This window comes from Capra hircus, chromosome 19, assembly GCF_001704415.2.
Source record: "Capra hircus breed San Clemente chromosome 19, ASM170441v1, whole genome shotgun sequence".
Taxonomy (NCBI): domain Eukaryota; kingdom Metazoa; phylum Chordata; class Mammalia; order Artiodactyla; family Bovidae; genus Capra; species Capra hircus.
This window is the reverse complement of record NC_030826.1, coordinates 54,868,803-54,896,209: the sequence shown is the minus strand read 5'-3', so window position 1 is coordinate 54,896,209 and position 27,407 is coordinate 54,868,803. Positions and strand designations below refer to the sequence as shown.

The window sequence follows — 27,407 nt, the reverse complement described above, 5'->3', positions numbered from 1 at the left end:
CGGCCGCCTCGGCCCGCCCCTTCTCCTTCACCGCGGCCCCGAGACGCGTGACCGACCGCGGACAGGGCGAGAGGCGGCGGCTGTGCCGCTGTGGGCGCCACCGGGGCGGGCGAGTCCCCTGTCCTCGGCCAGTGGCGCCTCAGAGCAGCCCCCTGACAAGCGGACCCCGGAAGAAGGTCAAGGAGGTGCCCAGGTGGTGGTGGTGGTGCGGGGGGGAACCGAGACGCTCTCAGCAACCCGCCCCTCCCTAGTCAGGCGGTCCCACGCGGCGGAAAGAGGCCGCCCGCCGCGCCCGCGCGCGCACACAGCTTTGCCGGGGGGTTGGGAAGGGGCGGGACCAGGCGGCTGAGGAGGACTGCGCCTGCGCCCCTGGACCCGCCCGGGCCGCCGCTTCCGGGTACGCGCGCCGAGTTCTCCCGGGGCGTGAGAGGGGGAGGGGGTCTACCAGGGCTGCAGCCGGTGAGCCGGGCCTCCTTGAGTTGGCTCGGGGATGTCGTAGAGTTTTCCCAAAACCCTCCAAGAGTGGAGGCAAAAGGACAGGGACAAAAGGTCGCGCTGAGGAGAGGCTCCAGCCATCACTTGTTAAGATAATAGCATCTCTGCTGCTAGAGGCGAAGGCTGCGGGGAAGCCGAGTGTGAGATAGCTAGCGCTCCCCCGACCCCGCGTTTATTATGGGTGTGGGTGTGGGCTTCAGTTCAGTAGCTCAGTCGTGTCCGACTCCTTGCGACCCCATGGACCGCAGCACGCCAGCCTTCCCTGTCCATCACCAACTCCCAGAGCTTGCTCGGACTCATGTCTATCCAGTCGGTGATTCCATCCAACCATCTCATTCTCTGCCCTCCCCTTCTCCCGCCTTCAATCTTTCCAATCAGCATCAGGGTCCTTTCCGGGGAGTTGACTCTTCGCATCAGGTGGCCAAAGTATTGAAGCTTCACCTTCAGCATCAGTCCTTCCAATGAATATTCAGAGTTGGTTTCCTTTAGGATTGACTGGTTTGATCTTGCAGTCCAAGGGACTCTCAAGAGTCTTCTCCAACACCACAGTTCAAAAGCATCAATCCTTCTGCTCTCAACTTTCCTTACAGTCCAACTCTCACATCCATACATGACCGCTGGAAAAACCATAGCCTTGACTAGACGGACCTTTGTTGATAAAGTGATCTCTGCTATTTAATATGCTCTCTAGGTTGGTCATGGGCTTCCCTGGTGGTGCAGAGGTTAAAGCGTCTGCCTGCAATGTGGGAGACCTGGGTTCGATCCCTGGGTCGGGAAGATCCCCTGGAGAAGGAAATGGCAACCCACTCCGTATTCTTGCCTGGAGAATCCCCTGGGTGGAGGGGCTTGGTGGGCTACAGTCCACAGGTCGCAAAGAGTTGGACACGACTGAGTGACTTCACTTTCACTTTCATGGAATTTAGAAAGATAGTAACGATGACCCTGTATGCGAGGCAGCAAAAGAGACACAGATGTAAAGAACAGACTTTTGGACTCTGTGGGAGAAGGCGAGGGTAGGATGGTTTGAGAGAATAGCATTGAAACATATCTATTATCATATGTGAACTAGATCGCCAGTCCAGGTTCGATGCATGAAACAGGGTGTTCAGGGCTGGTGCACTGGGATGACCCTGAGGGATGGGATGGGAAGGGAGGTGGAAGCGGGGTTCAGGATGGGGAACACATGTACACCCATGGCTGATTCATGTCAATGTATGGCAAAAACCACCACAGTATTTTTAAGTAATCAGCCTCCAATTAAAAAAAAACATTAGAGCTGGCTCTCTTGTGCAACAGAAACTAACATTTCATTATAAAGCCAATATATTCCAATAAAAATAAAAATAAAATTCTTAAAAACAAAGCTGGCTCTCTAATATCACCAACATAATCTGTTGACTAAACAAATCTGAGTTGATTGCTTACTCAGTAAGTGTGACTGCTGCTTGGCAAAGCCTGGGCAGTGCCTCAAAGAGACAGTAAGGCCACAGTTTATTGAGAACTGAAAGTTTGGTTTAAGATGAGTCTCTTAGTTCAGGGTTTTGATTAAAACTTGATACAAACCACTGCGCAACAGTCAAAATTAGTGGAAAGGGCAAGGCAGGGGAACTCAAAAAATCTCAGTGAACAAGCTAGTTATTGATATTCAAACCCACTTTCTGGACTGGACAGTCGGGAATAGTAAAAGATGATAATGAAGACCCAGCACCACAAAGTTAAGTTAATGTGGGCAGTAAGATGTAGTTTGGGTTCTCGGTGAATGGTCTGATTGTAGGGGGGAGTAAATGGTTTTGGTTTTCACTCTTTTCTTCATGAATATATCCATCCATCTGATAAATATTTAATAATTTTCCAGACAGGGGCTGGAAAATATTTAATAATTTTCAGGCACAGGGGCTATACCAGGGAGTATGCTGAGTCGTGGCCCACAAAGAACTGGTAAGCTAGTGGGAGACATCAACATTAACCAAGTAAACAGATCGTATTATTTGAAATTCTTTTATTTAGTGGACTACACTGAGGATGGAGTGACTGGGGGTGGTGAGAATGCCATTTTAGATGAGGTCGACAGGGCTAGTCTTGCCGAGGAGATAGACAGCCTGAGAGCTGAGGAGGGGAGAGACCCAGCCTCGTGAAAGTCTGGGAAACCTGTTCAAGTCGGCGACAAAGCAAATGTGTAGCTCTGAGGTGAAGGTGAGCTAGAGGAGGGGTGATGACAAAACAGGCACAGACCCCACGTGGCATTATGGGCCAATGGAGACTTGTAATTTTAACAGTTGCAATAAGAAGTGGTTAAGGGACTTCCAAAATCACTGAGGGCGGTGACTGCAGCCTTCAAATGAAAAGATGCTTGCTCCTTGGAAAAAATGCTATGAGAAACCTAGAGAGCATAATAAAAAGCAAAGACCTCGCTTTGCCAACAAGGTCCGTATAGCTAAAGCTATGGTTTTTCCAGTCATGTACAGATGTGAGAGTTGGACCATGAAGAAGGATGAGCACCAAAGATCGGATGCTTTCAAACTGTGCTGGCAAAGACTCTTGAGAGTCCCTTGGACTGCAAGGGGATCAAATCAGTCAGTCCTAAAGGAAATCAACCCTGAATATTCATTGGAAGGACTTTTGCTGAACCTGAAGCTCTAATACTTTGGCCACCTGATGCAAAGAGCCAACTTATTGGGAAAACTCCTATGCTGGAAAAGATTGAGGGCAAAGGAGAAGGAGGCAGCAGAGGATAAGATGGTTAGATAGCCTACTCAATGGACTTGAATTTGAGCAAACTTTGGGAGATCGTGGAAGACAGAGGCACCTGACGTGCTACAGTCCATGAGATCGCAAAGATTCAGACACAGCTTAGCCACTGAACAACAAGGGACTTCCCAGGTGGTCCAGTGACTAAGAGTCCAAGCTCCCCATGCAGGGAGCCTGGGTCAGGTCTCTGGTCAGGGAACTAGATCCACAGGCCATGGCAAAGATCCCATGTGGCAACTAAGACCCAGACCAGCCAAATAAATAAATACATAAATAGATATAAAAAAGAATGACTCCTGGGCTTGAGCATATGGAAGACAATGGGGCTCTAAGAGATAGAGAGGGTGGCTGGTAGGTGGTATTAAAGCCATAGGATTTGGTTCTGGTTGAAACATTGTCCTTTTTTTCTGTTTCCTCTCCCTGTGAAGGGAGAGGACGTAAATGGACGAAGTGAACAGGAGAACGGCAGTTCTCAAATTAAGGACACGTCTGAAAGAGATGGGAATACCAGACCACCTAACCTGCCTCTTGAGAAATCTGTATGCAGGTCAGGAAGCAACAGTTAGAACTGGACATGGAACAACAGACTGGTTCGAAATAGGAAAAGGAGTACGTCAAGGCTGTATAGTGTCACCCTGCTTATTTAACTTCTATGCAGAGTACATCATGAGAAACGCTGGACTGGAAGAAACACAAGTTGGAATCAAGATTGCCGGGAGAAATATCAATAACCTCAGATATGCAGATGACACCACCCTTATGGCAGAAAGTGAAGAGGAGCTAAAAAGCCTCTTGATGAAAGTGAAAGAGGAGAGTGAAAAAGTTGGCTTAAAGCTCAACATTCAGAAAATGAAGATCATGGCATCTGGTCCCATCACTTCATGGGAAATAGATGGAGAAACAGTAGAAACAGTGTCAGACTTTATTTTTGGGGGGCTCCAAAATCACTGCAGATGGTGACTGCAGCCATGAAATTAAAAGACGCTTGCTCCTTGGAAGAAAAGTTATGACCAACCTAGATAGCATATTCAAAAGCAGAGACATTACTTTGCCAACTAAGGTCCGTCTAGTCAAGGCTATGGTTTTTCCCGTGGTCATGTATGGATGTGAAATTTGGACTGTGAAGAAGGCTGAGCGCCGAAGAATTGATGCGTTTGAATTGTGGTGTTGGAGAAGACTTGAGGGTCCCTTGGACTGCAAGGAGATCCAACCAGTCCATTCTGAAGGAGATCAACCCTGGGATTTCTTTGGAGGGAATGATACTAAAGCTGAAGCTCCAGTACTTTGGCCACCTCATGCGAAGAGTTGACTCATTGGAAAAGACTCTGATGCTGGGAGAGATTGTGGGCAGGAGGAGAAAGGGATGACCGAGGATGAGATGGCTGGATGGCATCACGGACTCGATGGACGTAAGTCTGAGTGAACTCCGGGAGATGGTGATGGACAGGGAGGCCTGGCGTGCTGCGATTCATGGGGTCGCAAAGAGTTGGACACAGCTGAGTGACTGAACTGAACTGAATGTCGATACAATACTATTCCAAACCTTTCTGTGGACTTATAATTGGTCAATGAAGTCCTTTATCACAATTTCTTCCTCCCAACCAAGGTCCATGGATCATGAATTATATTTAGCTGTATTAGTTTGCTAGAACTACCATAACAAAGCGCCACAGACCAAGTGGCTTAATCAACAGGGATTTGTTGTGCCAGAATTCTGGAAGCCAGAAGTGTATAGTCAGGGTGTGTCAGCAGGGTGGTTCCTTCTGAGGCTGTGAATGAGAACCTGCTCCATGCCTCTCAGCTTCTGATAGCTTGCTGGCCGTTGGTATTCCTTGGCTTGTGTAGTATCTCTGCCTTCATCTTCACGACTTCCTCCCTTTGTGCATGTCCATCCCTGTTCAGACTTTTCCCTTTTTCGAAAGATACTAGTCTTACCGGATGAGGCCCTCAGGAATGACCTCATTTTAACGTGGTTACTTCTGAAGAATCTCTATGGAAGGTCACATTCTGAGGTCCTGGGGGTTATGACTTCAACTTCACCTTTTTTGGGAGGGGAGGCAGGAATTCCATCTGTAACAGTTGTCCTGTCACTTTTGTCGTTGTGTTCAAGTTGTGTCCGACTATTTGTGACCCTGTGGACTGCAGCAGGCCAAACTCCCCTGTCCTTCACTATCTTCTGGAGTTTGCTCAAATTCATGTCCGCCAAGTCGGTGATGTGATCTAACATCACTTGAGCCTCTTTTAACTAGAGCAATTTGTCTTCTGTGATTTTGACACTTGCTTTGCGGAATGTCTCTCAATTCAGATTTGTCTGATATTTCTTCATGATTAGATTCAGACTATGCATTTTCTACAGGAATATCACAGAAGCAATGTGTCCTTCTCTGAGCGCCACATCCAGCAGGCACAGGAAGGTTGTATTTGTTCATTTTCTTCACTATGAGCTAGACCGCTTTCCCCTTTGTAATTAATAAGTAGTCTGTGGGAGATACTTGTTGAGAGCATATAAATATCCTGTTCTTTATCTTTTAAAAAATTTTTATTTATTTGGCCGAACCAGATCATAGTTGCAGTGTGTGGGATCTTCAGTCTTTGTTGCGGTTTGCAGGCTGTTTAGTTGAGGCATGCAAACTCTTAGTTGCAGTATGTGGGACCTAGTTCCCTGACCAGGAATCGAACTGGCACCCCCAGCGCTGGGAGTGTGGAGTCTTAGCCACTGGACCACCAGGGAAGTCCCTAAATAATCTGTTCTTCAGACTTTTACCCAGTAACTTTTCACATCCATTGATGATTCTTCCCTGAATTTACTTCTACTGTGGTGATTGCGGAACTTTTAAAGGTGTGATGAAATAGTCATTTTATTTTGCCACTGTAAAATTCATTTAGTTGAGATCACACTTAAATTGGAAGTAATCCCCATGTGATAGAATCTTTTGAGGCCATAGATCAAATCATGTGACATAACTTGAGTTTTAACATTGGCGATTCATTGTGTAATATAAGACTAACAAAGAATTGTAACTTTAAACACATGAATGATTTCTGGGTTGGTGAACACAGGGCTGGGCTGGGCAGGTAACAGGAAAGGGCACAGAAGCACCATACCCCACCTCACCTCCTGTGTTCTATACATCTCTTCTTTTGGGTTGTTCCTGAGTTATATCCTTACACACTTTTGTGATATACCAGTAACCTGTTCCAATTGTGGAACGGTAAACGTGTATAATAAAGTTTTTTGTCCACAAGAAACAAGTCCTAAGCCTACAAAAGCTATGATGAACTTAGTTATCAGTGTTCCTTCTCTGATCTTCAATCCCACTGAAGAAACCTGAGCAGTTCCTTCAGAAAAGATGAAAGAAGCAGTCAGAAGCAGTCATTGGGTCACCACCCTTCCCGTACAGTATTTTCAAACTTCCCAGTCATTAAAAAGAAGAATGTTTTTCATACCATGGATTTTTCCCCTAGAAGTAGATATTTTACCTTGAGGAATGAAAAGGCTTGAAGTACAGGTTGTACCATTATTCAGATTTCTAGAGAGATTATTTGAAATCCAGTTGAGTCACAAGAGAAGCCTGTTCTGATATATCTTCACAGAAATGTTCTTGAATGTGTGATAATATACGGATAATGATTTATGGAGCCAGCTGTGCTTATTAAGTCAACAGAAATATCTGAATAAACACATAGCAACTTTTGTTTGAAGAAAAAAATTGAGGTTAAAATTTACAAAAGAGGGCTTACCTGATGGTACGGTGGATAAGAATCTGCCTGCCAATGCAGGGGACACAGGTTTGACCCCTGGTCTGGGAAGATTCCGCCTAAGGAGGAGCAGTTAAGCCCAGGAAGCACAGCTGCTGAGCCTGTGTGCTGTAACTACTGAAGCCCGCATGCCTAGAGCCTGTGCTCCGTGACAAGAGAAGTCACTGCAATGAGAGGCCCATGCACCGCAACAGAGAGTAGCTCCCGCGGGCTACAGGTAGGGAACCCCTACGTGCAGCAACAAAGACCCAGTGCAACCAAAATAAATAAATAAAATTATAACTTAAAAAAAAAATTCACAAAGGATTTTCCTCCCCACCCTCAAAGAGTCAGTGCATCTGCATGGTAATTTTAAAAATAAAAATTAATGAGAAGAGACCCTTTCCTGTCGCGGGTGGTGCGGAGTCGGCTCGTGGGTCTCTCAGAGCTGAAAATTGAGAGCTTCTTCGCGCCGTGGAAACTGCACCCGGCGGCTCGGCAGCTGTCACCATGCCACAAAATGAATATACTGAGTTAAGCTCTATGGATATCGTTTGGATTACTATGAGAAAAAGAGAAAGAAGGAAGGTCGAGAGGCTCATGAACGTTCAAAGAAGGCAAAAAAGATGATTGGTCTGAAAGCTAAGCTCTACCATAAACAGCGCCATGCTGAGAAAATACAAATGAAAAAGGCTATTAAGATGCATGAAAAGAGAGACACCGAACAGAAGAATGATGAAAAGACTCCACAGGGAGCAGTACCTGCATATCTACTGGACCGAGAGGGACAGTCTCGAGCTAAAGTACTTTCCAATATGATGAAACAGAAACGAAAAGAGAAAGCGGGAAAATGGGAGGTCCCTCTGCCTAAACTTCGTGCCCAGGGAGAAACAGAAGTATTACAAGTTATTCGAACAGAAAAGAGAAAGAAGAAAGCCTGGAAGAGGATGGTTACTAAAGTCTGCTTTGTTGGAGATGGCTTTACTCGAAAACCACCTAAATATGAAAGATTCATTAGGCAATGGGATTACGTTTCAAGAAGGCTCATGTAACACATCCTGAACTGAAAGCCACCTTTTGCTTGCCAATACTTGGTGTAAAGAAGAATCCCTCATCCCCACTATATACAACTTTGGATGTTATTACCAAAGTTATTCATTGAGGTGAATGTGAGCAAGTTGGGCCTTGTAACACAAGGAGGCAAAGTCATCTGGGGAAAATATGCCCAGGTTACCAATAATCCTGAAAATGATGGATGCATAAATGCAGTTTTACTGGTTTGACAGCAGTTACATACAAATAACTCCTTATAATTACTGAAGACTACACACCAGTTGGGAAACCATTACTCTGAAATTTCTGAATACTACCAATCAACCTTATATGTTGTCTTCAGTCAAAGAAAACTATTTATTCTACTGTTTTAAAAATGAAAAAAGCCAACATTAAAATGATCTAGTTTTTTTAAAAAAATTAATGACCTAGTTAATTATAGTTTAACTTATACATGGTGCTTGAGAGTAGAAGAATTACTTTAAAAAAGATTCTCAAGTTTCAGCATTTTGCCAGATTGGATGGGATTGTCCCCATTATCAACAATAGCAACCACTATATTTTTTCCTTCTCTTGATTGTTTTGGGGGTTTGGTTCTGTTTTGTGTTTCTCTCTCAGGCCAGAGATGATTAGGGGACTATCTCTGGTAACCAGATAGCTCTCTCAAAGGTCGCAGCTATGAAGGATGTCTGTGTTTGGAGGAACCCCTGAGTAAGTTGCTTCTCCACTACACTGGCCAAGCTCATTCTTGGCACACAATACTGACATGACTGTGGAACATGGGTCAACAACCATCCCCTATGACCTCCTTGTAAACACTTGTGCAAGATTCTAGGTTACATTAAATTTTGAGAATAGAGCTGTGTCATCTGATTTTCAGAAGGATCTTGAAATTATTTAATGACTGTTTTCTTGGTTCAGATTTCCACTTGCTTGTCCAATCCAGAAACAGTTGAAGACCAACACTTACAGGATGCCTGTGAAAGTGAAAGTGAAGTCGCTCAGTCCTGTCCGACTCTTTGCGACCCCATGGATTGTAGCCTCCCAGGCTCCTCCATCCATGGGATTTTCCAGGCAAGAATACTAGAGTGGGGTGCCATTTCCTTCTCCAGGAGATCTTCCTGACCCAGGAATTGAACCCGGGTCTCCTACACTGTAGGCAGACGCTTTACCATCTGAGCCACCAGGGAAGTCCTTTAGTCAGAATGCCTTTAGTTAGTCTTGAATCCCCGCTTATCTAACATTTTGAAAAAAATGAAAATCATTCAAAAATAAAAAGCTTATTTTAAACATGTGAAGACACCCTTTATGTACAATTAGGAAAGTGTCAAAATATATTAAGTGGAAAAAAAATCAAGAACAGCATGTATACTATAGTATAGATGGGAAATAAAGATATACTCATCTTTGTCTTTATTTGAATAATGAAAAGATAAAAATTTTATGAAAACAGGTTCACCTCGGCAGAGGTTGGCAAACACCAGCATGGGCCAAGCCAACCCATTGCATGTTTTTGTAAATAAAGTTGGAAGGAAATAAAGTACGCTTATTCATTATGTATTGGCTACAAGCGTTTTCATACTAGGATGGCAGAGGTCAGTAGTGACAGAAGTCTCATTACTATCTGCCTTTTACCGACCCTTTTAGAGGCTTGAGGAGGGAAACGGTTGCATAGGCATTAGAGTGGGAATAATACACTCTCTGAATTCCCAGGTGGCTCAGTGGTAGAGAATCCTCCTGCCAAGGCAGGAGACACAGTTTCTGTCTATCCCTGGGTTGAGAAGATCCCTTGGAGAAGGAAGTGGCAACTTGCTCCAGTATGCTTACCTGGGAAATCTCATGGACAGAGGAGCCTGGCTGGCTACAGTCCATGGGGTGACAAAAGTGTCAGACTCAACTTGGCGACTAAACAACGACAAACGCACTTTCCACACAGATCTATCAAAAAATCTTTTTAAATGTAAAACACCTTCCCCTGGAACTAGCTTTTCAGATGTTGCTGGTCTCACGTCTGTTAATCTCGATCTCGTGGTTGGCTTATCTTCAAAAGTCCATGTCTACTATTTGGTTACAGGAGCAATGATGCTGCCCAAACCTGGGATCTATTTCTTCCCCTGGGAGGTCAGTGCTGGCCAGGTTCCTGATGGGGACACACTGAGGACATTTGGCAGGTGAGAATGTTTTTCTTCATGTGGTGTGGGGGGGGAGTGTTTAAAAAAAAAAATTGAGTCTTTTAATATATTTTTAAAATTATTTTTAAATTATATGTTTTAAATTATTTTAAAATGATTTATTTTATATTTTAAATTTATTATATTTTCAAAATTGTTTTAAAAAGCAAAATTCTTATAATTTTATCTAATTATTTTAAAAATACTAAAAAAAAAATCAATGTATATTCATTATAAGAAATGTTGATAAATCTGTAAACGTGTAAAGAAAGCCAGCAAAAATCACCAGCCATTAACCTTTTGTTGATTATATGCTTTTTCATGTGTGTATGTATATGTATATGTGGGTGTGTATACACACAATATGTGTATAAACATATATACTGTGTTAGTCACATATTTCAGTGCAGTGTTAGTGACTCACTCGTGTCTGACTCTTTGCAACCCCATGGACTGTAGCCCACCAGGCTCCTATGTCCATGGAATTCTCTAGGCAAGAATACTCGTCTAGGTAGCTATTCCCTTCTCCAAGGCATCTTCCCAACCCAGCGATCAAACCCTGGTCTCCTGTATTGCAGGTGGATTCTTTACCTTCTGAGCCACCAGGGAAGCCCCAGTCACATATTGCTAGGTAACAAATCGCCCCCAAACTTAGTGGCTTCAAATGACCACAAAAGTTTATTTTTTTCATATGTACCATGGGTCAGGAATTAGGAAATGGCTTTGCTGGGTGGTTCTGGCTCAGACTGGCTTTGAAGATTGTAATTGAGATGTTGGCCAGGGCTGCCAGCATCTGAAGGCTGGCGTGTGGCTTGAGGATCTGATTCTACAGGGACTTACTCACATGTTGGGCAGTTTTGTGCTGCCTCTTGTCACACAGGCTCACTTTCTCAAAAATATGAATTTCAGTATATGGCTGCTTGAAGGTCTTCATAATCTGGCAGCTGACTTTCTCCAGAAGGAGTGACTCAACAGAGCCAGCAAAGATAAAGCCACAGTGTCAATGACCTCATCTCAGAAATCACTCTAAGTCATCTCTGCAATGTTTTCTTGGTTACACAAGTCAGCACTAGTTAGGGTGATAGGAGGTTGCACAGGGATGTGCATGCCAGGAGATAAGAATCACTGGAGGGATTTCCCTGGTGGTACAGTGGCTAAGAATCCACTTTTCAATGCAGGGAAACAGGATTGATCCCTGGGAGGGGAACTAAGATCTCACATGTTGCAGGGCAACTAAGCCTGAGAACAGGAAGAGCCCACGTGCCAAAACAAAGACCCAGTGCAACCAGAAAAAAAAAAAAAAAAAAAAAAAGAATCATTGGGGCCTGTCTTGGAGACATATCAGTTCAGTTCAGTTCAGTCGCTCAGTCATGTCCAACTCCTTGCAACCAACACCATGGTCTGCAGCACGCCAGGCCTCCCTGTCCATCACCAACTCCCAGAGTTTACTCAAACTCAATGTCCATTGAGTCGTTGATGCCATCCAACCATCTCATCCTCTGTCATCCCCTTCTCCTCCCACCTTCAATCTTTCCCAGCATCAGGGTCTATTCCAATGAGTCAGTTCTTCCCATCAGGTGGCCAAAGTATTGGAGTTTCAGCTTCAGCATCAGTCCTTCCAATGCATATTCAGGACTGATTTCCTTTAGGATGGACTGGTTGGATCTCCTTGCAGTCAAGGGGCTCTCAAGAGTCTTTTCCAACGGCACAGAATCAGAGCAGGTGTGTGGAAATGGGAGTCTACCCTCCCCCATGCCTCCACCTCCAAGAGCTTGACTGCATGAAGTACTTTGGGGACTGGGTGGCCCCAAAGAAGAGTAATGGTTAGGAGCATGGATATCGAACTTATTAATGGGACTTTTCTGGTGGGTCCAGTGGTTATTCTTATGGAGGTTAAAAAAAACCTTGATCCCTACCCCGCAGCACACACACACATGAATTATTCTATCAGTGTACAAGATATTATCATCAGTGTACAGGATAAAACTATAAAATTGTTTAGAAGAAAATAGAAGATCTTCACATACACCTTGAGACAGGCAAAGATTTCTTGGATTCAGAAAACAAAAGCCATAAAAGAGAAATAATGAATAAATTTGGACTTCAACAAAATTAAAAGCTTCTCATCAAAAGATACCATCAAGAAGATTAAAAGGCAAGCCACAAACTGGGAGATGTTTGAGAGTGATGTGTGTATGTATATTGTATATATTCAACAAATGATTTGTATTTGGAATATATGAAGAACTCATACAATCCAATAATAAGAACATAAAGAACTTAATTTTTATTTATATATTTTTTATTTTGTTGGCCACACCATGTGGCTTGTGGGATCTTTTTTCCCTGACAAGGGATTGAACCCAGGCCCTCAGCAGTGTAAGTGTAGAGTCCTAACAACTGGACCACCAAGTCCTAATAAAGAACTTAATTTTTAAATAAGTAAAAGATTTCAACAAACACTGTCAGAGAAGATATCCAGATCACAGATAAACACATGAAAATGTGTTCAACATCATGCGTCATTAAGGAAATGCGAATTAAAACCACAATGATATGGTATCTCATGCTCACTAGAGTGGCTAAAAGACGGACCATATCAAGTGCTGACAAGGATTTGGAGTAACTAGAACCCTCATACATTGCTGGGGGGAAAGTAAAGTGACACCACCACTTTGAAAAATAATTTGGCAGTTTCCTTTAAACAGACAGATTGACCATGTGACCCAGAAATCCCACTTGGGTATTTCCCCACGAGAAATGAAAACATGTTCAGCACAAGTTCATAAGCAAACTAAATCGGCTGGTCAATGGATAATAATAATGTATTAGTCCATTCAACAGAGTGCTAACAAGCAATACAAAAAGGAGCAAGCTACTGATTTATGAAACACATAAATGGGTCTCAGAACCATTATGCTGAATCAAAGAAGCTAGACACAGAAGGATACATGCTTATAGGGTTCCATTCACAGGAGATGCTTAAGCAGGAAAACTCATCTGTGGAGACCAAGAGCAGATCAGTGATTGCCTGATGTGGGAGATGGGAAGACTGAGTTCAAAGGGGCACAAGGGGATTTTGGGGGGTGATGGAAATGTGCCAGAGCTTGACTGGGGTTCTCACTTGCACAGTGGATACTTTTATCAACAGTCAATGAACAAGTCCCTTAAATTTTTTTTTTAATATAATTTTTACATATTTGGCTGCACTGAGTCTTAGCTGTGGCTCTCGGGATCTTTAGTCATAGCATGCAAACTCTTGGTTGAGGCATGTAGGATCTAATTCCCTGACCAGGGATCGAACCTGGGCCCCTGCATTGGGAACTCAGAGTCTTAGCCACCAGACCACCAGGGAAGTCTCAAACAGATGTCTTTTAATGCATGTAATTTATACTTCAATTATATAGACCAAAACAATGTTTTCTGTTGCTACCACTTTAATTTCTCTGATCCGAGCGGGGCTGAACATTTTCCCATGGACATCCTGGCCTCCCAAAATCTTTTGAACCTTGGGGTGATTCTGTCAATGGATGGGAATGATCCCATGTACCCTGACCTCCAGGTTGTGCAGCTACGACATGACCCGGTCCCAAGTAACCCTGATGGCTCAACTCAGATCTGACCAGCACCCAATCCTCGTCTGTACCAAGTTGGTGGAGCCATTCCAAGCCCAGCTGGGCTCCCTCTACACTGTCCTTGGGGAACTGGAACACCAGAAGGGTAAGCCTTGACCTCACACAGTCTTTTGGGTGCTTGGGCCTGGCTTCTAACCCCGCGTGGGTCTGTCATTGAAGTTAACATTCCTTCCAGATTGGTAGGGACTCAAGGGAAAGAGATGTGATCGCCTTCCCAGTGGACCTGCCATAGGGAAGCGAAAAAGTGGGGAGAGAAATCCTTCATTTCTGAAGGTCTAGAATGCGCCAGGCTTGTGGTTTGCTTAAAAGTTTTTTAATCTACTGACAAGCCCTTTATCTGAGTTATTTTACGGCTATTTCATAGATGAGAAAACCAAGACCCAGAGAGGTTGGAGTAAGAGGCCAAGAAGTAAGAGGGGCTAGAGTAAGAGGCCAGGAAGTCAGGGTGAGAGAAATAGAAAAGACGCAACCTGGGAGAATCTCTGTGGCATCGGGAGTAGTAGGTTGCAAAACTTTAAAACCTGGATACTCGGATTCTTCGCCTCCCTCTCTGGCCGTCCGTGTGCCATTTTTGTCCTACGGTTTGTATAACATCTTGTATCTGGTTATTCTAGTTTAACATTATTTCATAAACATTCCTCTGTGTCTTGAAATTTTTTCTAAAGTATTTAATGGCTATATAATATTTTATAGATTCAGTTCAGTCGCTCAGTCGTGTCCGACCCTTTGCAACCCCATGAATCACAGCACGCCAGGCCTCCCTGTCCATCACCAGCTCTCGGAGTTTACTCCTCAAACTCATGTCCATCGAGTCAGTGATGCCATCCAGCCATCTCGTTCTCTGTCGTCCCCTTCTCTTCCTACCCCCAATCCCTTCCAGCATCAGATTAGATGTATATACTAATCCACACAGGGCTTCCCAGGTGGCTTAGTGGTAATGAATCTGCCAGCCATTGCAGGAGACACAGGAGACTTGGGTTCAACCCCTGGATCAGGAAGATCCCCTGCAGGAGGAAAGGGCAACCTGTTCCAGTATTCTTGCCATGGAAATCCCATGGACAGAGGAGCCTGGTGGGCCATAGTCCATGGGGTTGCAAAGAGTCAGACACAACTGAGCACGCACACACACATGCACGCACGCACGCACTAATTCACACAAGCATTAGACATTTGCGTTGTTTCCATTTCTTGCTCTTATAAGCAAGTTGTACATTAATTCATTAAAAAACTATGGTATATTCAGTTGGAGAATATTATACAACCATCAAAAATGATGTTATAAATTTATATCTATTGACATGAAAAGATGTTCATAGTATTTTTACTAAGGAAAAAGCAGTTTATAAAACAATAGGTACATTTGATCTCACTTTTGTTAAATGGACATTTTTGTACATACGAAAGTTTGAAATATTATTTACCAAAATCTTGAGAGTAATTATGTCTGGGTGGTAGAACTGTAGGATTCCCTATACTTTTATTAGCATTTTACAATGAAAATATATTGCTTTATAGCCTGGGGTAGGGAGCGGAATCCAGTTTTAAAAAATCTATCTCGATGTATATTAAAAACACTACAGTTAATAGCCTCGTGTTCTAATCTTTGTTCATTTTCTGATTATTTCTTCAGGGTAGTTTCCTAAAAGAGGAATTGCTCCATTAAAGGATATGTCTCTTGATTTACACTACCAACTTACTTTCTAAAAGTTTCAGTGGTTTTTAACTCTGGATGAAATGCACTAGAAGAAGGCAATTAAATGGAGCTTACTTTAATTATGTTTGGTTTAATAAAAGTTAATCTTTATTCAGGCTTAAGCCTTTGAGCTGAGTCCTTGCCCTCTTAATTGATTTGAAAGAAGTATCAGGAGAAGGGGTGGAATTGAGGACAAAGGACCTGGAATAAATGATTTCCACTTTGACCTCAGCCCACATCACCTGGGGCTCCCTCCTGTACTCCTGGCCCTGGCAGGGAGTCCTGGGGGCTCTTAGGAGTTGGAACTCAAAGGTCTGATCGAAGATACAGAGATAGAGGTTGAAACAAAGGTGGGACCAGGGCCTGGAGTGGACATTTAGAATTATTTGTGGAAAGAAAAATGGAAAAAACTGGAAAGTCCAAATTCAACCCAAATAACTTTTAAAAATTTAACGTTTTCAAATCAAACATACACAAAAGTAGAATGAGCCTCCACGTACCTGTCACCCAGATTCAGCTGCTGCTGCTGCTACTAAGTCGCTTCAGTCGTGTCCGACTCTGTGCGACCCCATAGACGGCAGCCCACCAGGCTCCCCCGTCCCTGGGATTCTCCAGGCAAGAACACTGGAGTGGCTTGCCATTTCCTTCTCCAGTGCATGAAAGTGAGAAGTGAAAGTGAAGTCGCTCAGTCGTGTCAGACTCTTAGCGACCGCATGGACTGCAGCCTGCCAGGCTCCTCCATCCATGGGATTTTCCAGGCAAGAGTACTGGAGTGGGGTGCCATTGCCTTCTCCGCCAGATTCAGCAGAGATCCGCATTCCACTGGTCTATGTCTTCATCACCCACGTCCACTTACTGATTTTTTTTTTCTCCCTGCATTGTGATGCACGTAGGATCTTAGCTCCCCAACCAGAGATTAAGCCCTCACCCCCTGTATTGGGAGCGTGACCGCTGGACCACCAGGGAAGTCTCTTACCTACTTATGTTGCTGGTGTATTTTAGAGCAAATCTGACATTGTTTCATTTATCCATAAATACTTCAGTGTGTATCTCTAACAAAATCACGATCACGCCCAACAAAATTAATAGCTAGTCCTTAATATACTCTAGGACATAGCTTGTCCCTGTTCATTCCCGTCCTTGGCCCCAGAATGGCTTTTTAGAAAAAGTTAAGTTGAAAAGCAGGAGCTGAACAAAATCCACGCATTGCCTCTGGGTTACATATCCCAAGTCTTTATAACAGTTCTGTCTTACTTACTTTTTTATTTTTCTAAATGCCATTTATGGAGACCATGGGTCTGGAATTAGTCGTTGGCTTCTTCCTCCTTGCGTTAAACCTGCTCCTCCTTCCTTTGATTTTATCCTCAGGGAAAGTTCTTTAGTGAAGAATCATAGTGAATAAGCGCAGGAGAAACCATTAAATTCTAGCCCTGAGGAAAGAATAAACCCAGGTGACAGTTGTTATCACCGGAGGCTCAAATCTTTAAGTGGAAGTTTGTGGGGAATGAAGCACAGAAGTCAGGCCTGCCCTGTTGATCCAACGTTACAAATAGCTGACCCATCAATTGTGGGCCTCTGGTATAATGCATCAGGAGAACAAAGACAGTGCCACCCTGATGTATTCAGTTTTTAGTTTTTTGTTTTTTACTTTTTAAAAATTTTTTTGTCCATGCCGTGTGGCATGTGAGACCTTAGTTCCCCAACCAGGGATTAAACCCCAACCCCCTGCATTGAAAGTGAGGAATCTTAACCACTGGAATGCCAGGGAACTCCCTTGCTGGGCTGTATGCTTGACAAAAACAAACAAACCCAGGAAGCTTAATAGTCAAGCCAGCAGCTTGACTAATAATCAATATCATTATTATAATCAATAATCCAGCAGCATTTTTCCTAGGCTCCAACTAGTTTCCCATTTCTCATTATTTTTCATCACAATCTGTATTTTTTTTTCTTTCCTAAAAAAATTTTCCCTCGGTTTCTAATTTCTGAGACATACAGACTCATCATTCGAGACCGACAGAGGAAAGAAAGACAACGGTGAGGACAGAGGGCAGAGTGTGGGCTGAGTTTTGCAGTGGCCGCTGACCTCCGGCCTGGGCTGGCATGTCTGGCCAGGTCCAAAGTTCCCTGGAGACACAAAGGTCAATCAGACACAGGCCCTGCCCCATGGCAAGGTCTGCAGTTCTGAGGAGAGATAAGAGGCTGCCTCAGGTCATCTTTCTGAAATGTTTTCAGGCAAAAGAGAGAATGTGCCAGTATCTGCCCCCTCCAGCAGGCCTGGACACTCTGCAGGGCTCAGGGCTTCTGGCCCAGTGATTAAGGGGTGAGGACACAGCCTCACCTCTGCTCTGTTGCTCCGGGCTCTCATCATAAGTCCCACTTCTTCTGGTTTCCGTTCACCTGACTGCTGCTTCCTGCCCCTCGTCAGCCTTCCTTGTGTCCTCTCAAACCTTCATAATGTTATAATCCAAATGACGTTTCCTTGCTCAGTTACCCAGTTCTGACATTCTGAGTTCTTCCGCAGTAAAGAATTACCAAATTAAAGAGAGGAATGCTTTCCATGTTTGTACTTTGCTGAAAATTCTTTTTCCCAGGGTCTATAAAGCATTCGTTTGTTTTTATATTTTACTATTTTTGTTTTGTTTTTATTAATTACTACTTTTTATATTGTCACTATTTTATTTCCAGCCCCTTTCCTATGCTCTCGCCTTCTCTGGGATTTTCTTGAAACCTAGCTTTTGTCCCAGTCAGCAGTTCCCCTCCTGCCCTCCCACGTAGAGCCTCCCAGGTCACCCATGTCCCAGCAACCAGAGGCGGGGCCGGAATCTAGCCAGCTCTTCAAGTTTGTTGCCCACACCTCCCCCCTCCACCTCTGCAGTGACCAGTTCTGCCTCCAAGCACCTCTACCCCATGCTTCCTCCACACCCAAAACCACCCACCTCTGCCATCTGAAACTGGGTTCCACCCTCGATATCTTTCTGCCCTCTGCCTCGTCACCACTGGGACCTGAAGACTTTGGACTCCATTTTCTCCGACCTCCTCTCCCTTCCAGCTGGACCTTGCTATCATTTCAATCGCTTTCCTAGCAAAAGTTCCAACCCCTCACCTTCCATTGGTCCTTCCTGATTAAGCCCCAGTCTCCACCCTCTCAGTTCAGTTCAGTTCAGTTGCTCAGTCATGTCCGACTCTTTGCCACCCCATGGACCACAGCATGCCAGGACTTCTTGTCCATCACCAGTGCCTCAGGTCCATTGAGTCGGTGATGCCATCCAACCATCTCATCCTGTGTTGTCCCCTTCTCCTCCCACCTTCAATCTTTCCCAGCATCAGGGTCTTTTCCAATGAGTCAGTTCTTCCCATCAGGTGGCCAAAGTTTGGAGTTTCAGCTTCAGCATCAGTCCTTCCAATGCATATTCAGGACTGATTTCCTTTAGGATGGACTGGTTGGATCTCCTTGCAGTCCAGGGGACTCTCAAGAGTCTTCTCCAACACCACACTTCAAAAGCGTCAATTTTTCTGCGCTCTGCTTTCTTTATAGTCCAACTCTCACATCCATACATGACTACTGGAAAAACCATTGCTTTGACTAGACAGACCTTTGTTGGCAAAGTAATGTCTCTCCTTTTTAATATGCTGTGTAGGTTGGTCATAACTATTCTTCCAAGGAGCAAGAGTCTTAATTTCATGGCTGCAGTCACCATCTGCAGTGATTTTGGAGCCCCCCAAAATAAAGTCTGTCACTGTTTCCACTGTTTCCCCATCTATTTGCCATGAAGTGATGGGACCAGATGCCATGATCTTAGTTTTCTGAATGTTGAGTTTTAAGCCAACTTTTTCACTCTCCTCTTTGACTTTCATCAAGAGGCTCTTTAGTTATTGTTTGCTTTCTACCACAAGGGTGGTGTCATCTGCATATCTGAGATTATGGATATTGATATCCCAGCAATCTTGATTCCAACTTGTGCTTCATCCACCCCAGTGTTCCTCATGATGTACTCTGCATACAAGTTAAATAAGCAGGGTGACAATATACAGCCTTGACGTACTCCTTTTCCTATTTGAAACCAGTCTGTTGTTCCATGTCCAGTTCTTACTGTTGCTTCCTGACCTGCACACAGATTTCTCAGGAGGCAGGTCAGGTGGTCTGGTATTCCCATCTCTTTAAGAATTTTCCACATTTTGTTGTGATCCACACAGTCAAAGGCTTTGGCATAGTCAATAAAACAGAAGTAGATGTTTTTCTGGAGCTCTCTTGTTTTTTCGATGATCCAGCGGATGTTGGCAATTTGATTGCCACTGTCTAAGGTCCCACCTAACTGTTGATGTAGAAAGTTCACAAAGCTCCAGGGGTTCCCCTGGTTTCAAGGTCTGTTATCTCCTCTGGGCCCTTATCTCTCCCGGAACCTGCCTAGAATTCCTTCCACGTGTCCTGATCAGTCCCCTTCCCGCCCCCGCCCCAACCCCCAGTCGGCCACAGCTACTTTAGGCATTCATCTGTGACGTAAGAACCCCTACATCATCACCTCTCCTGTCCTTTCCAGTACATCTCCTCACCTCCTATATCCCACGTTAAACGGAGGCCACAGCAGCAGTCTTCCCTATAATTATATACATTAGCGCCCTCGAGGTTGAGATGGTTAGATGGCATCACCAACATAAGCAAATTTTGGAAGACAGTGGAGGACAGAGGAGCCTGGTGTGCTGCAGTCCACGGGGTCGCCAAGAACCTTGGTGCCTGAAGGACAACCACCACCACACCCATCAGTAGCTCCTTTCCTCCAGTCTGGGAGAGAGGGGGCTCCTTCCTGCCTGGGGTGCAGCGCCCCTGTGCTGTGATGAACACCTGCCCTCCTGCTGGGGCTTTGCTTGCTCAGCTGAACCCTTAACCTGTTACCACTGGTTCTTCCCTCCAGCATATAAAGCACTTAAGTCTCTTCTGTATTAAAATAATAGCAACAACAATAAGCGGTCAAGTTTGGCTCTATATCTACCTAGCTATGACCCTCCTGCCTCCACAGTCAAACTTCCTAAAAGAAGGTCTGTTTTTTCCATATCATCCCTTCCTTATCTCAGACTCACACCTCAACCTACTGGCTTCTGGTTGCTCTTTTATCAGCCCCTTTTCCTTTGCTGCAGATTCTTTTTATCTTTACAAGAAGAGATTACCCTAAATGACCCTTTCTTTGGGTTCATCAACTCTTCTCTCGCCCCTGCTCTTCAGATGCTCTCCTTTTATTCCATTTTTTAGACCTTTCAAAGATGGGTAGCCCCATGCCTACCTGATCTAGGCTTAGCAGCCTCTGCAATCCAAGTGCTGGGGCAACAGAAGCTGGTGACACACAGGCAACCTCTTGTTTCAAATGAGTTCATCTTTAACACAGTCCAAATGTGTTAAAGTTTGAAATTTAGACAGTCGAAGCCTCTGAATTCTGCCCTTGGGCTATGTTAAATCAATAAAATGGCCTAGACTAGAAGGAAGGTTAGGTGTAGACTCTAACCACAGAATGCTTCTATCTCAAAACGGCATCAAAGAAGACAGGATAATGTTCTAGAACATTTACTGTATTCATTGACGTGCTCAGAGAGCAAAGAGAACGTAGTGGAAACAAAAACAAACTGTTAGGAAGACAACCTCCAGATGTCCTTCCTGCTTGGTGTCACCTGGACATTGACAAAGCTTTCCATTGGGAAACCACAGCATCTGCTAGAAGCACCTGCAGCTGCATGTCCAGGGTGGGGTGATCTGCCCCTATCAGGCTGGACTCTCCCCTTGGATTAATTAAATATGGGGTTCTCAGGACTTCCCTAGAAGTCCAGTGGTTAAGACTCCATGCTCCCAGTGTTGGGGGGGAGCAGGTTTGATCCCTGATCAGGGAACTAAGATCCAACATGCTAAGCAACATGACTGGGGGTGGGGAGGGGAACAACAACTTAAGGAGCTTTATTAATATCATTAAAAGTCTTCTGTGTTTGTTGGGAACTATATTCATTAAAAAAAAAAAATACGGAGCTACTTCTATGGTGGTCCAGTGGCTAAGACTTCACGCTCCCAAAGCAGAGAGCCTGGGTTCGATCCCTAGTCAGGGAACTAGATCCCGCATGCTGCAGCTAGGAGTTTACACGCTGCAAAGAAGATAGAAGACCCCATGTGCCGAATCTAAGACCCGGTGCAGCCAAATAAATAGATGAATTTGTTTTCCAGTGTGGGGTTCTCTTTGCCTCGATTCTCGTGATGCCAAGGGGCCCTCTGGTACAAATGGAGGACTAGGATGTGGTAGACACCCTTCCTCAATCTGGGCCTTTGAGCCCTGCAAAGAAGCTGGCGGGAGTTAGCGTGACAAAAGAGGTGGGCAGCGGCCACATCTTTCTGGGCCCTCTCCCAGGAGAAGTGGACTTTTCAGGCCACCCTCCTAAGTTCTATGTCTGTAGTTTGTGGCGGGCCCAACAGTTCTAAGGCCCAAGTAGACAAATTGCCAGCATCCATCCTTCTCACCTGTGCCCTGTCAGACTCTCTGTCAAAACTCAGGACCGAGGATAAATTGAGGAGAAACAGAATGCCTCCTTAGAAACAATCCAAGGGTGTGTTGCTAACCCTGCCTGAGTCTTGGTGTCTGTGTGTTTCAGACGGAAGCTGCGTGGTGAAGGCCCGGGTGCTGACGTGTGTGGAAGGAATGAACCTCCCCTTGTTAGAACAAGCCATCCGGGAGCAGAGGCTGTACCAGCAAGAGAGGGACAGCGGCCAGTAGAGAGCAAACCAGGAGCTCCTGGGAACACCTCCTTCCCGCCTGGCCAGATGCTGGAGCTGCTGCAGAGAAGATGCAGGAGCATCCCCCGAGTGACAGCCTTTGTCTGGAGAGACGAGGGGAGGGCAGCCTAGAGCTCTGAGGCCGGCGCCGGGGCGCTGGGGCGCTGGGCCTCGTGTGGGTCCTGGAGAGTTCCAGAATGTCCCTGTGAATAAAGCCTGGTGGTGTGACTGAGCTTTGCGTGCACGTGGTGCAGTGCCGGCAGAGGCCAGGAGGGGGAGCCTCGGAGCAGACGGCCTGCCTGGCAGAGAGGCCGCAGGATCACAGGGTTTCTGGTGAATTCTGGGCTGAGGGCCTGAGGGGAGGCTGCTGGTGGCGGGTGGCCCAGGACCGGGTGGAGGGGCCCAGGACGCAGCGGGGGCCACTCCTGCCAAGGTTCTGCCCTCAGGAGGCCGAGCATCTCCAAACAGGCAGGGCCCAGCCCCTCGCCCTGGCCACAAAGCCTAGTGCGGCGCTGTGACTTCTGAAGCCCTTCCTGACCCCTGACCTCTGCCCCAAGTTGACCTGGGCCCCCCAGGGCAGCCCCTCTGGGCAGCCTCCCTCCCTGGGGCCAGGACCCAGGCAGGGGCGGGTGCTGGGCAAGGGAAGTTTGGACCCTCCTGCGCTCCGTAGCCTGGCTCTGGGGCAGCTGCTTCCTGGGGCCTGGGGGTTCCTGCACGGCCTGGGCTACAGCCTCCCTCCATGATAGGTTCCTGGGGATGGGCTGGGGCTGGGGTGGAGGGTGGGAGCTGGGCCTGGGCCTGGTCCGCCTCGCCGGCGGAGCAGGGTAAGCCCTGGGGGCCACAGGCCTCAGGAACCCCGGGCGCCTGGGTGGGGGTGCCCAGCAAGGGTGTGCCGAGGAGGCTGAAGGGGCAGCAGGGGTGCTGGGCACGGGGGGAAATGCCCCAGGCGCCTCTATTTCCAGGGCAGCTCTGCGGACATGGACGTGTTCCAGAAGGTGGAGAAGATTGGAGAGGGCACCTATGGGGTGGTGTACAAGGCCAAGAACAAGGAGACTGGACAGCTCGTGGCCCTCAAGAAGATCAGGCTGGATTTGTGAGTGCTGGGGTAGCCTCTGAGACCCCCTGGTTTGGAGTGACCCAGCTATCCGCCTGACCCTCATCTCAGAGTCTTGTATTCGACTCCTTTTCTTTTCTTTTTTCCGACTCCTTTTCTGACTGCTGCTCACTCACGTAGCAGGGGGTGCAGCCCTCATTCATCCTCACCCTGACCAGGCTTCGCCCCAGGCCTCTGGCAGTGATAAGTACGTGCCCAGGAGGGTCCCATTGCTAGGAGGTGGGCCATCCTTATGTTATATATAAAACAGCCCCCCAACCCTCCCCACCCCCCTGGCAGAAGCACCCTGCCCAGCTTCTCACTCCACTGCTGCACCTTCCTCTCCTCCAGGGAGACCGAGGGGGTCCCAAGCACTGCCATCAGGGAGATCTCCCTGCTCAAAGAGCTTAAGCACCCCAACATCGTCAGGTGAGGCGGGCAGGGGATGGGGCAGTGGGCCTGTCCCAGCCCAACTGGGAGCCGCGTGCTGACTGGTACCGCCTGGCCAGGCTGCTGGACGTGGTTCACAGCGAGAAGAAGCTTTACCTGGTGTTTGAGTTCCTTAGCCAGGACCTGAAGAAGTACATGGACTCTACCCCGGCCTCCGAGCTCCCCCTGCACCGAGTTAAGGTACCAGGAGAAGGACGGGCTGACCAGCAAGGGGGCCATTGTTTGACCAGCAAGTCAGCCCCAAAGACTTGCTTGACCAGCCCCTGCCCACCTCCACTCTGCCAGCTCCTTCTTTCTCTTGCCCGCTGTTCCAGAGTTACCTCTTCCAGCTGCTGCAGGGGGTGAGCTTCTGCCACTCGCATCGGGTCATCCATCGAGACTTGAAGCCGCAGAATCTGCTCATCAATGAGTTGGGGGCCATCAAGCTGGCTGACTTCGGACTGGCTCGAGCCTTCGGGGTGCCCCTGCGCACCTACACCCATGAGGTACCAGGGGACAGAGAGGGAGAGAAGGGATGTCACCTATGCACCCAGCCGCCCTGAATGATGCTGTTTCCTTGCTCCCCCAGGTGGTGACACTGTGGTATCGTGCCCCTGAGATCCTCTTGGGCTGCAAGTTCTACTCCACTGCTGTAGATATCTGGAGCATTGGTTGCATCTTTGCAGAGATGGTAGACAGAGGGATAAACATGGCCAGAGGGAGGCCACAGGCAGGGTCCTCCTGGGGTAGGGGGGATGTGGGGGCTGTGATTCTCCTATTAAAAGTAGATTAAGGGATGTTTGGGATTGGGCTAAAGGTCTTTTTCCAGAAAAGGTCAGGATTTTTAGCACACCCCTGGGAAAGATGTCTGGAAGGTGCCTCCCTGGTCTGGCTTCTCGTCTGGTACTGGGTTCTTTATGACAAGGGAACAGACCCCACGCTTTCTCCCCTTCCCCATTCCAGGTGACCCGCAGAGCCCTGTTTCCAGGCGACTCTGAGATTGACCAACTCTTCCGTATCTTTCGGACCCTGGGGACACCCAGTGAGGCCATGTGGCCAGGAGTCACCCAGCTGCCTGACTATAAGGGCAGTTTCCCCAAGTGGACCAGTAAGGGGCTGGAGGAGGTCGTGCCCAGCCTGGAGCCAGAGGGCCAGGACCTGCTCTTGGTAGGTACAGGTGGGCGGCAGGGAGGCCAAGGCCTCCTCACGCCAGCTGCTGCTCTCCCTAGAAGTGTCCGCTTTGTCATCCAGCCTCTAATGTAACCCTGACTCCTTCTGGGGCAAGACCGGTCTCTTTCCTGACCTCTGTACACAGTTGGCTTGTCCCTGTGTGTATCACTTGCACCTGGAGGCCTCTTGCACAATAAGTCCAATGTTCGTCATCCTTTTTAAAACTTCTCTCTTCCAGTTAGCTTTGTTTTCACGCTGTGATGTATGTGTATGCTCAGTCACTTGGTCGTGTCCAACTCTCTGTGGCCCTTTGGACTGTAGCCACCAGGCTTCTGTGTCCATGGGATTCTGCAGGCAAGAATGTTGGAGTGGGTTGCCATTTCCTACTTCAGGGGATCGTCCCAATGCAGAGACTGAACCCAGGTCTCTCATGTCTCCTGCGTCGGCCGGCGGATTCTTTTCCGCTGGGAAGCCCTGTACCAGGATAATGTGCCCTTTCTCTTGGTTGGCCCGTGTTTTGGTGATTTTTTCTTGTGGTTATTATTCAGAGCGGGCTGCCTCCTTGCTTCCTCAGCCCCCGCCACAGTCTTTGGTCACCACTCCAGGTGTACCGTCTCGACCCCCTGGGCTGGCCCAGGCTGGGATGCCCAGAGGGGTCCAGGGATCCATTCTTGCCCCCAAAGACTCGGAGCACATTTCTCTCTTGAGTCTGACGTTGGGTCACAGGAAGGCAGGGCAGCAACTTCATCTTCACGCTGTGTGCCCAGCTTTCCCAAGGGCTGTGTGGGTCTCCCAACCCAGTGCTGGGGGGCAGCATGGACTTCCCACCAAGACTCCTCACCCTCCATCCTGGCTGCTTTAAGGTGGGGAGGTCCTTCTACCCCCTAGCTGGGTTTAGGGGATTTTGTTTCTGCCCCAGTCTCAAGCATGCTCCCTGGACGTGCTTGGCCCCTCTTCCTGATACTTAGATCTGTCTCAACTAGAAGTGGGCTGGAGCCTGGAAAGCTAAGGACGAGGAGAGACTGACTCAGCCTCAGTAGCATGAAGGAGACAGGGGGTGACTCAACAGGGCTGGACTAGAACAAAGTCTTTGTCCCCAGATTCTGGGAGTGTCTGGAACTGGTTCTCCAGCTGGGAGGTAGTGGCTTTGGGCCGCTCTGGGTTTGAAGGCAGCTGCTTTGGAGCTATGGGGCCCTGGCCACACCCGGGGCCCAGCCTCTCTCCTCCTCTCTCTGCAGCAACTCCTGCAGTACGACCCCAGCCGGCGGATCTCAGCCAAGGCCGCCCTGGCCCACCCGTACTTCTCGTCCACCGAGACCTCCTCAGCGCCCCACCAGTGTGTGCTGGAGCGTTTCTGCCACTGAGAATGTGCGAGGCCCACTGCCTCAAAGCCCCTCTGCAGCTGCCCCCCCACCCTGCCGCCGCCACCTCCCTATTCACTCCCCAAGAAAGGGGACACACCTGGGGACAGAGCAGTTTGGCATCAGCTGTCCGAGGGCTGAGTTTGGGTTAGTCCTGCCAGCAGGCTAGCAAGTTCCTGTGGTGTTTGCTGGGTTTGCCTCTTCAAGATGAGGGGACAGAAGCCCCCTGCCTGAGGAGGCCCATTAGAGGCGGGTCCCTGGGCACCAGACTGGCAGGTGCCAAGGAGAGAAGAAAGCCTGCCCGGGCTGCCAGCAAGGCCCTCCTAGCGCCCCTTGGCTGCCCCACCCTCGGCTGCAGAGCAAGACCCCCAAGGAAGGGGTTCCCCCCAAGCTGATCCTTTTGGATTTAAAATGTTATGGGGGAAGAGTTGAGTTCCAGTTAAGAGTCTCATGTTAAAACAGGAGGCGGAGCAAGGAGGAGAGGCCATTTTCCTGATCCCGGGGGCAGGGGGGGGGTTGGATGTTCTAAGTAGCTGTCTCGTCATTGCGGGTATGCTTACGTTTGTATGACTCTGGCTTCAAGAACAGAAAATGAAAGTGATATATTCCTGAGTTTTCTAGTGTTTCTCTTCGCTCTGGGAGGACGCCGGGGACGTGCCAACAAGGGGGAGGTTGACAGAGGGCTGGAGACAGCTTCTGCCCTGAACTAGGTGGCCCTGAGCTGGCTGTGGGGAAGGCCTGATCCTCCATGACCTACCCCTCTCAGGTCCTTCCTGGAGTGAAAGGAGCTGAAAGTCCCCGTTCCCAGCAGGGCCAGCTGGGTGTGTCCACTCCTCACCTAGGAGTGCCTTCCCTCCTGCTCACGCCCCAGAAATATCGACTCTGTTCTCAAATGTGAACAAGACACCAGGAGAAACCAGCCAAAAGACGTAGATTGGCCGGGCAGATGAAAATGTGTACTTCTGCTTACCACCTCACATACCACCCCTCGAATTGTATGTAATTATTTTATACCGTTAGGTTAGTCATGTTTCCATGATGGCTTGCAATTGGAATTATCTTTTTTTGATCTGGCT

General features: G+C 47.3%; 2 protein-coding genes and 1 pseudogene across 7 annotated transcripts; all 3 read left to right on the top strand.

Annotated features, from left to right (window-relative positions):
- TEN1 (TEN1 CST complex subunit) lies at nt 12-22,510 on the top strand. 3 transcript variants are annotated; one of them, XM_018063775.1, is made up of 4 exons: nt 12-176; nt 10,109-10,205; nt 13,768-13,925; nt 22,158-22,510. In XM_018063775.1, the coding sequence occupies exons 2-4, from the start codon at nt 10,114-10,116 to the stop codon at nt 22,277-22,279; spliced, it is 372 nt and encodes a 123-aa protein (XP_017919264.1). In that variant the 5' UTR covers nt 12-176; nt 10,109-10,113; the 3' UTR covers nt 22,280-22,510. The 3 variants fall into 3 exon arrangements, with proteins under 3 accessions (XP_017919264.1, XP_017919265.1, XP_017919266.1); XM_018063776.1 differs by having other exon boundaries at nt 12-185; XM_018063777.1 differs by having other exon boundaries at nt 12-193.
- On the top strand, nt 7,370-8,443 carry LOC102170464 (annotated as a pseudogene).
- On the top strand, nt 23,109-26,943 carry CDK3 (cyclin dependent kinase 3). Of its 4 annotated transcripts, none has more exons than XM_018063772.1 (8): nt 23,109-23,371; nt 23,516-23,579; nt 23,723-23,800; nt 23,881-24,001; nt 24,136-24,306; nt 24,390-24,491; nt 24,764-24,967; nt 26,209-26,943. In XM_018063772.1, exons 1-8 carry the CDS (start codon nt 23,299-23,301, stop codon nt 26,332-26,334), a joined length of 939 nt encoding a protein of 312 aa, XP_017919261.1. In that variant the 5' UTR covers nt 23,109-23,298; the 3' UTR covers nt 26,335-26,943. The 4 variants fall into 4 exon arrangements, with proteins under 4 accessions (XP_017919261.1, XP_017919262.1, XP_013827598.1 ...); XM_018063773.1 differs by having other exon boundaries at nt 23,513-23,579; nt 24,151-24,306; XM_013972144.2 differs by having other exon boundaries at nt 23,513-23,579.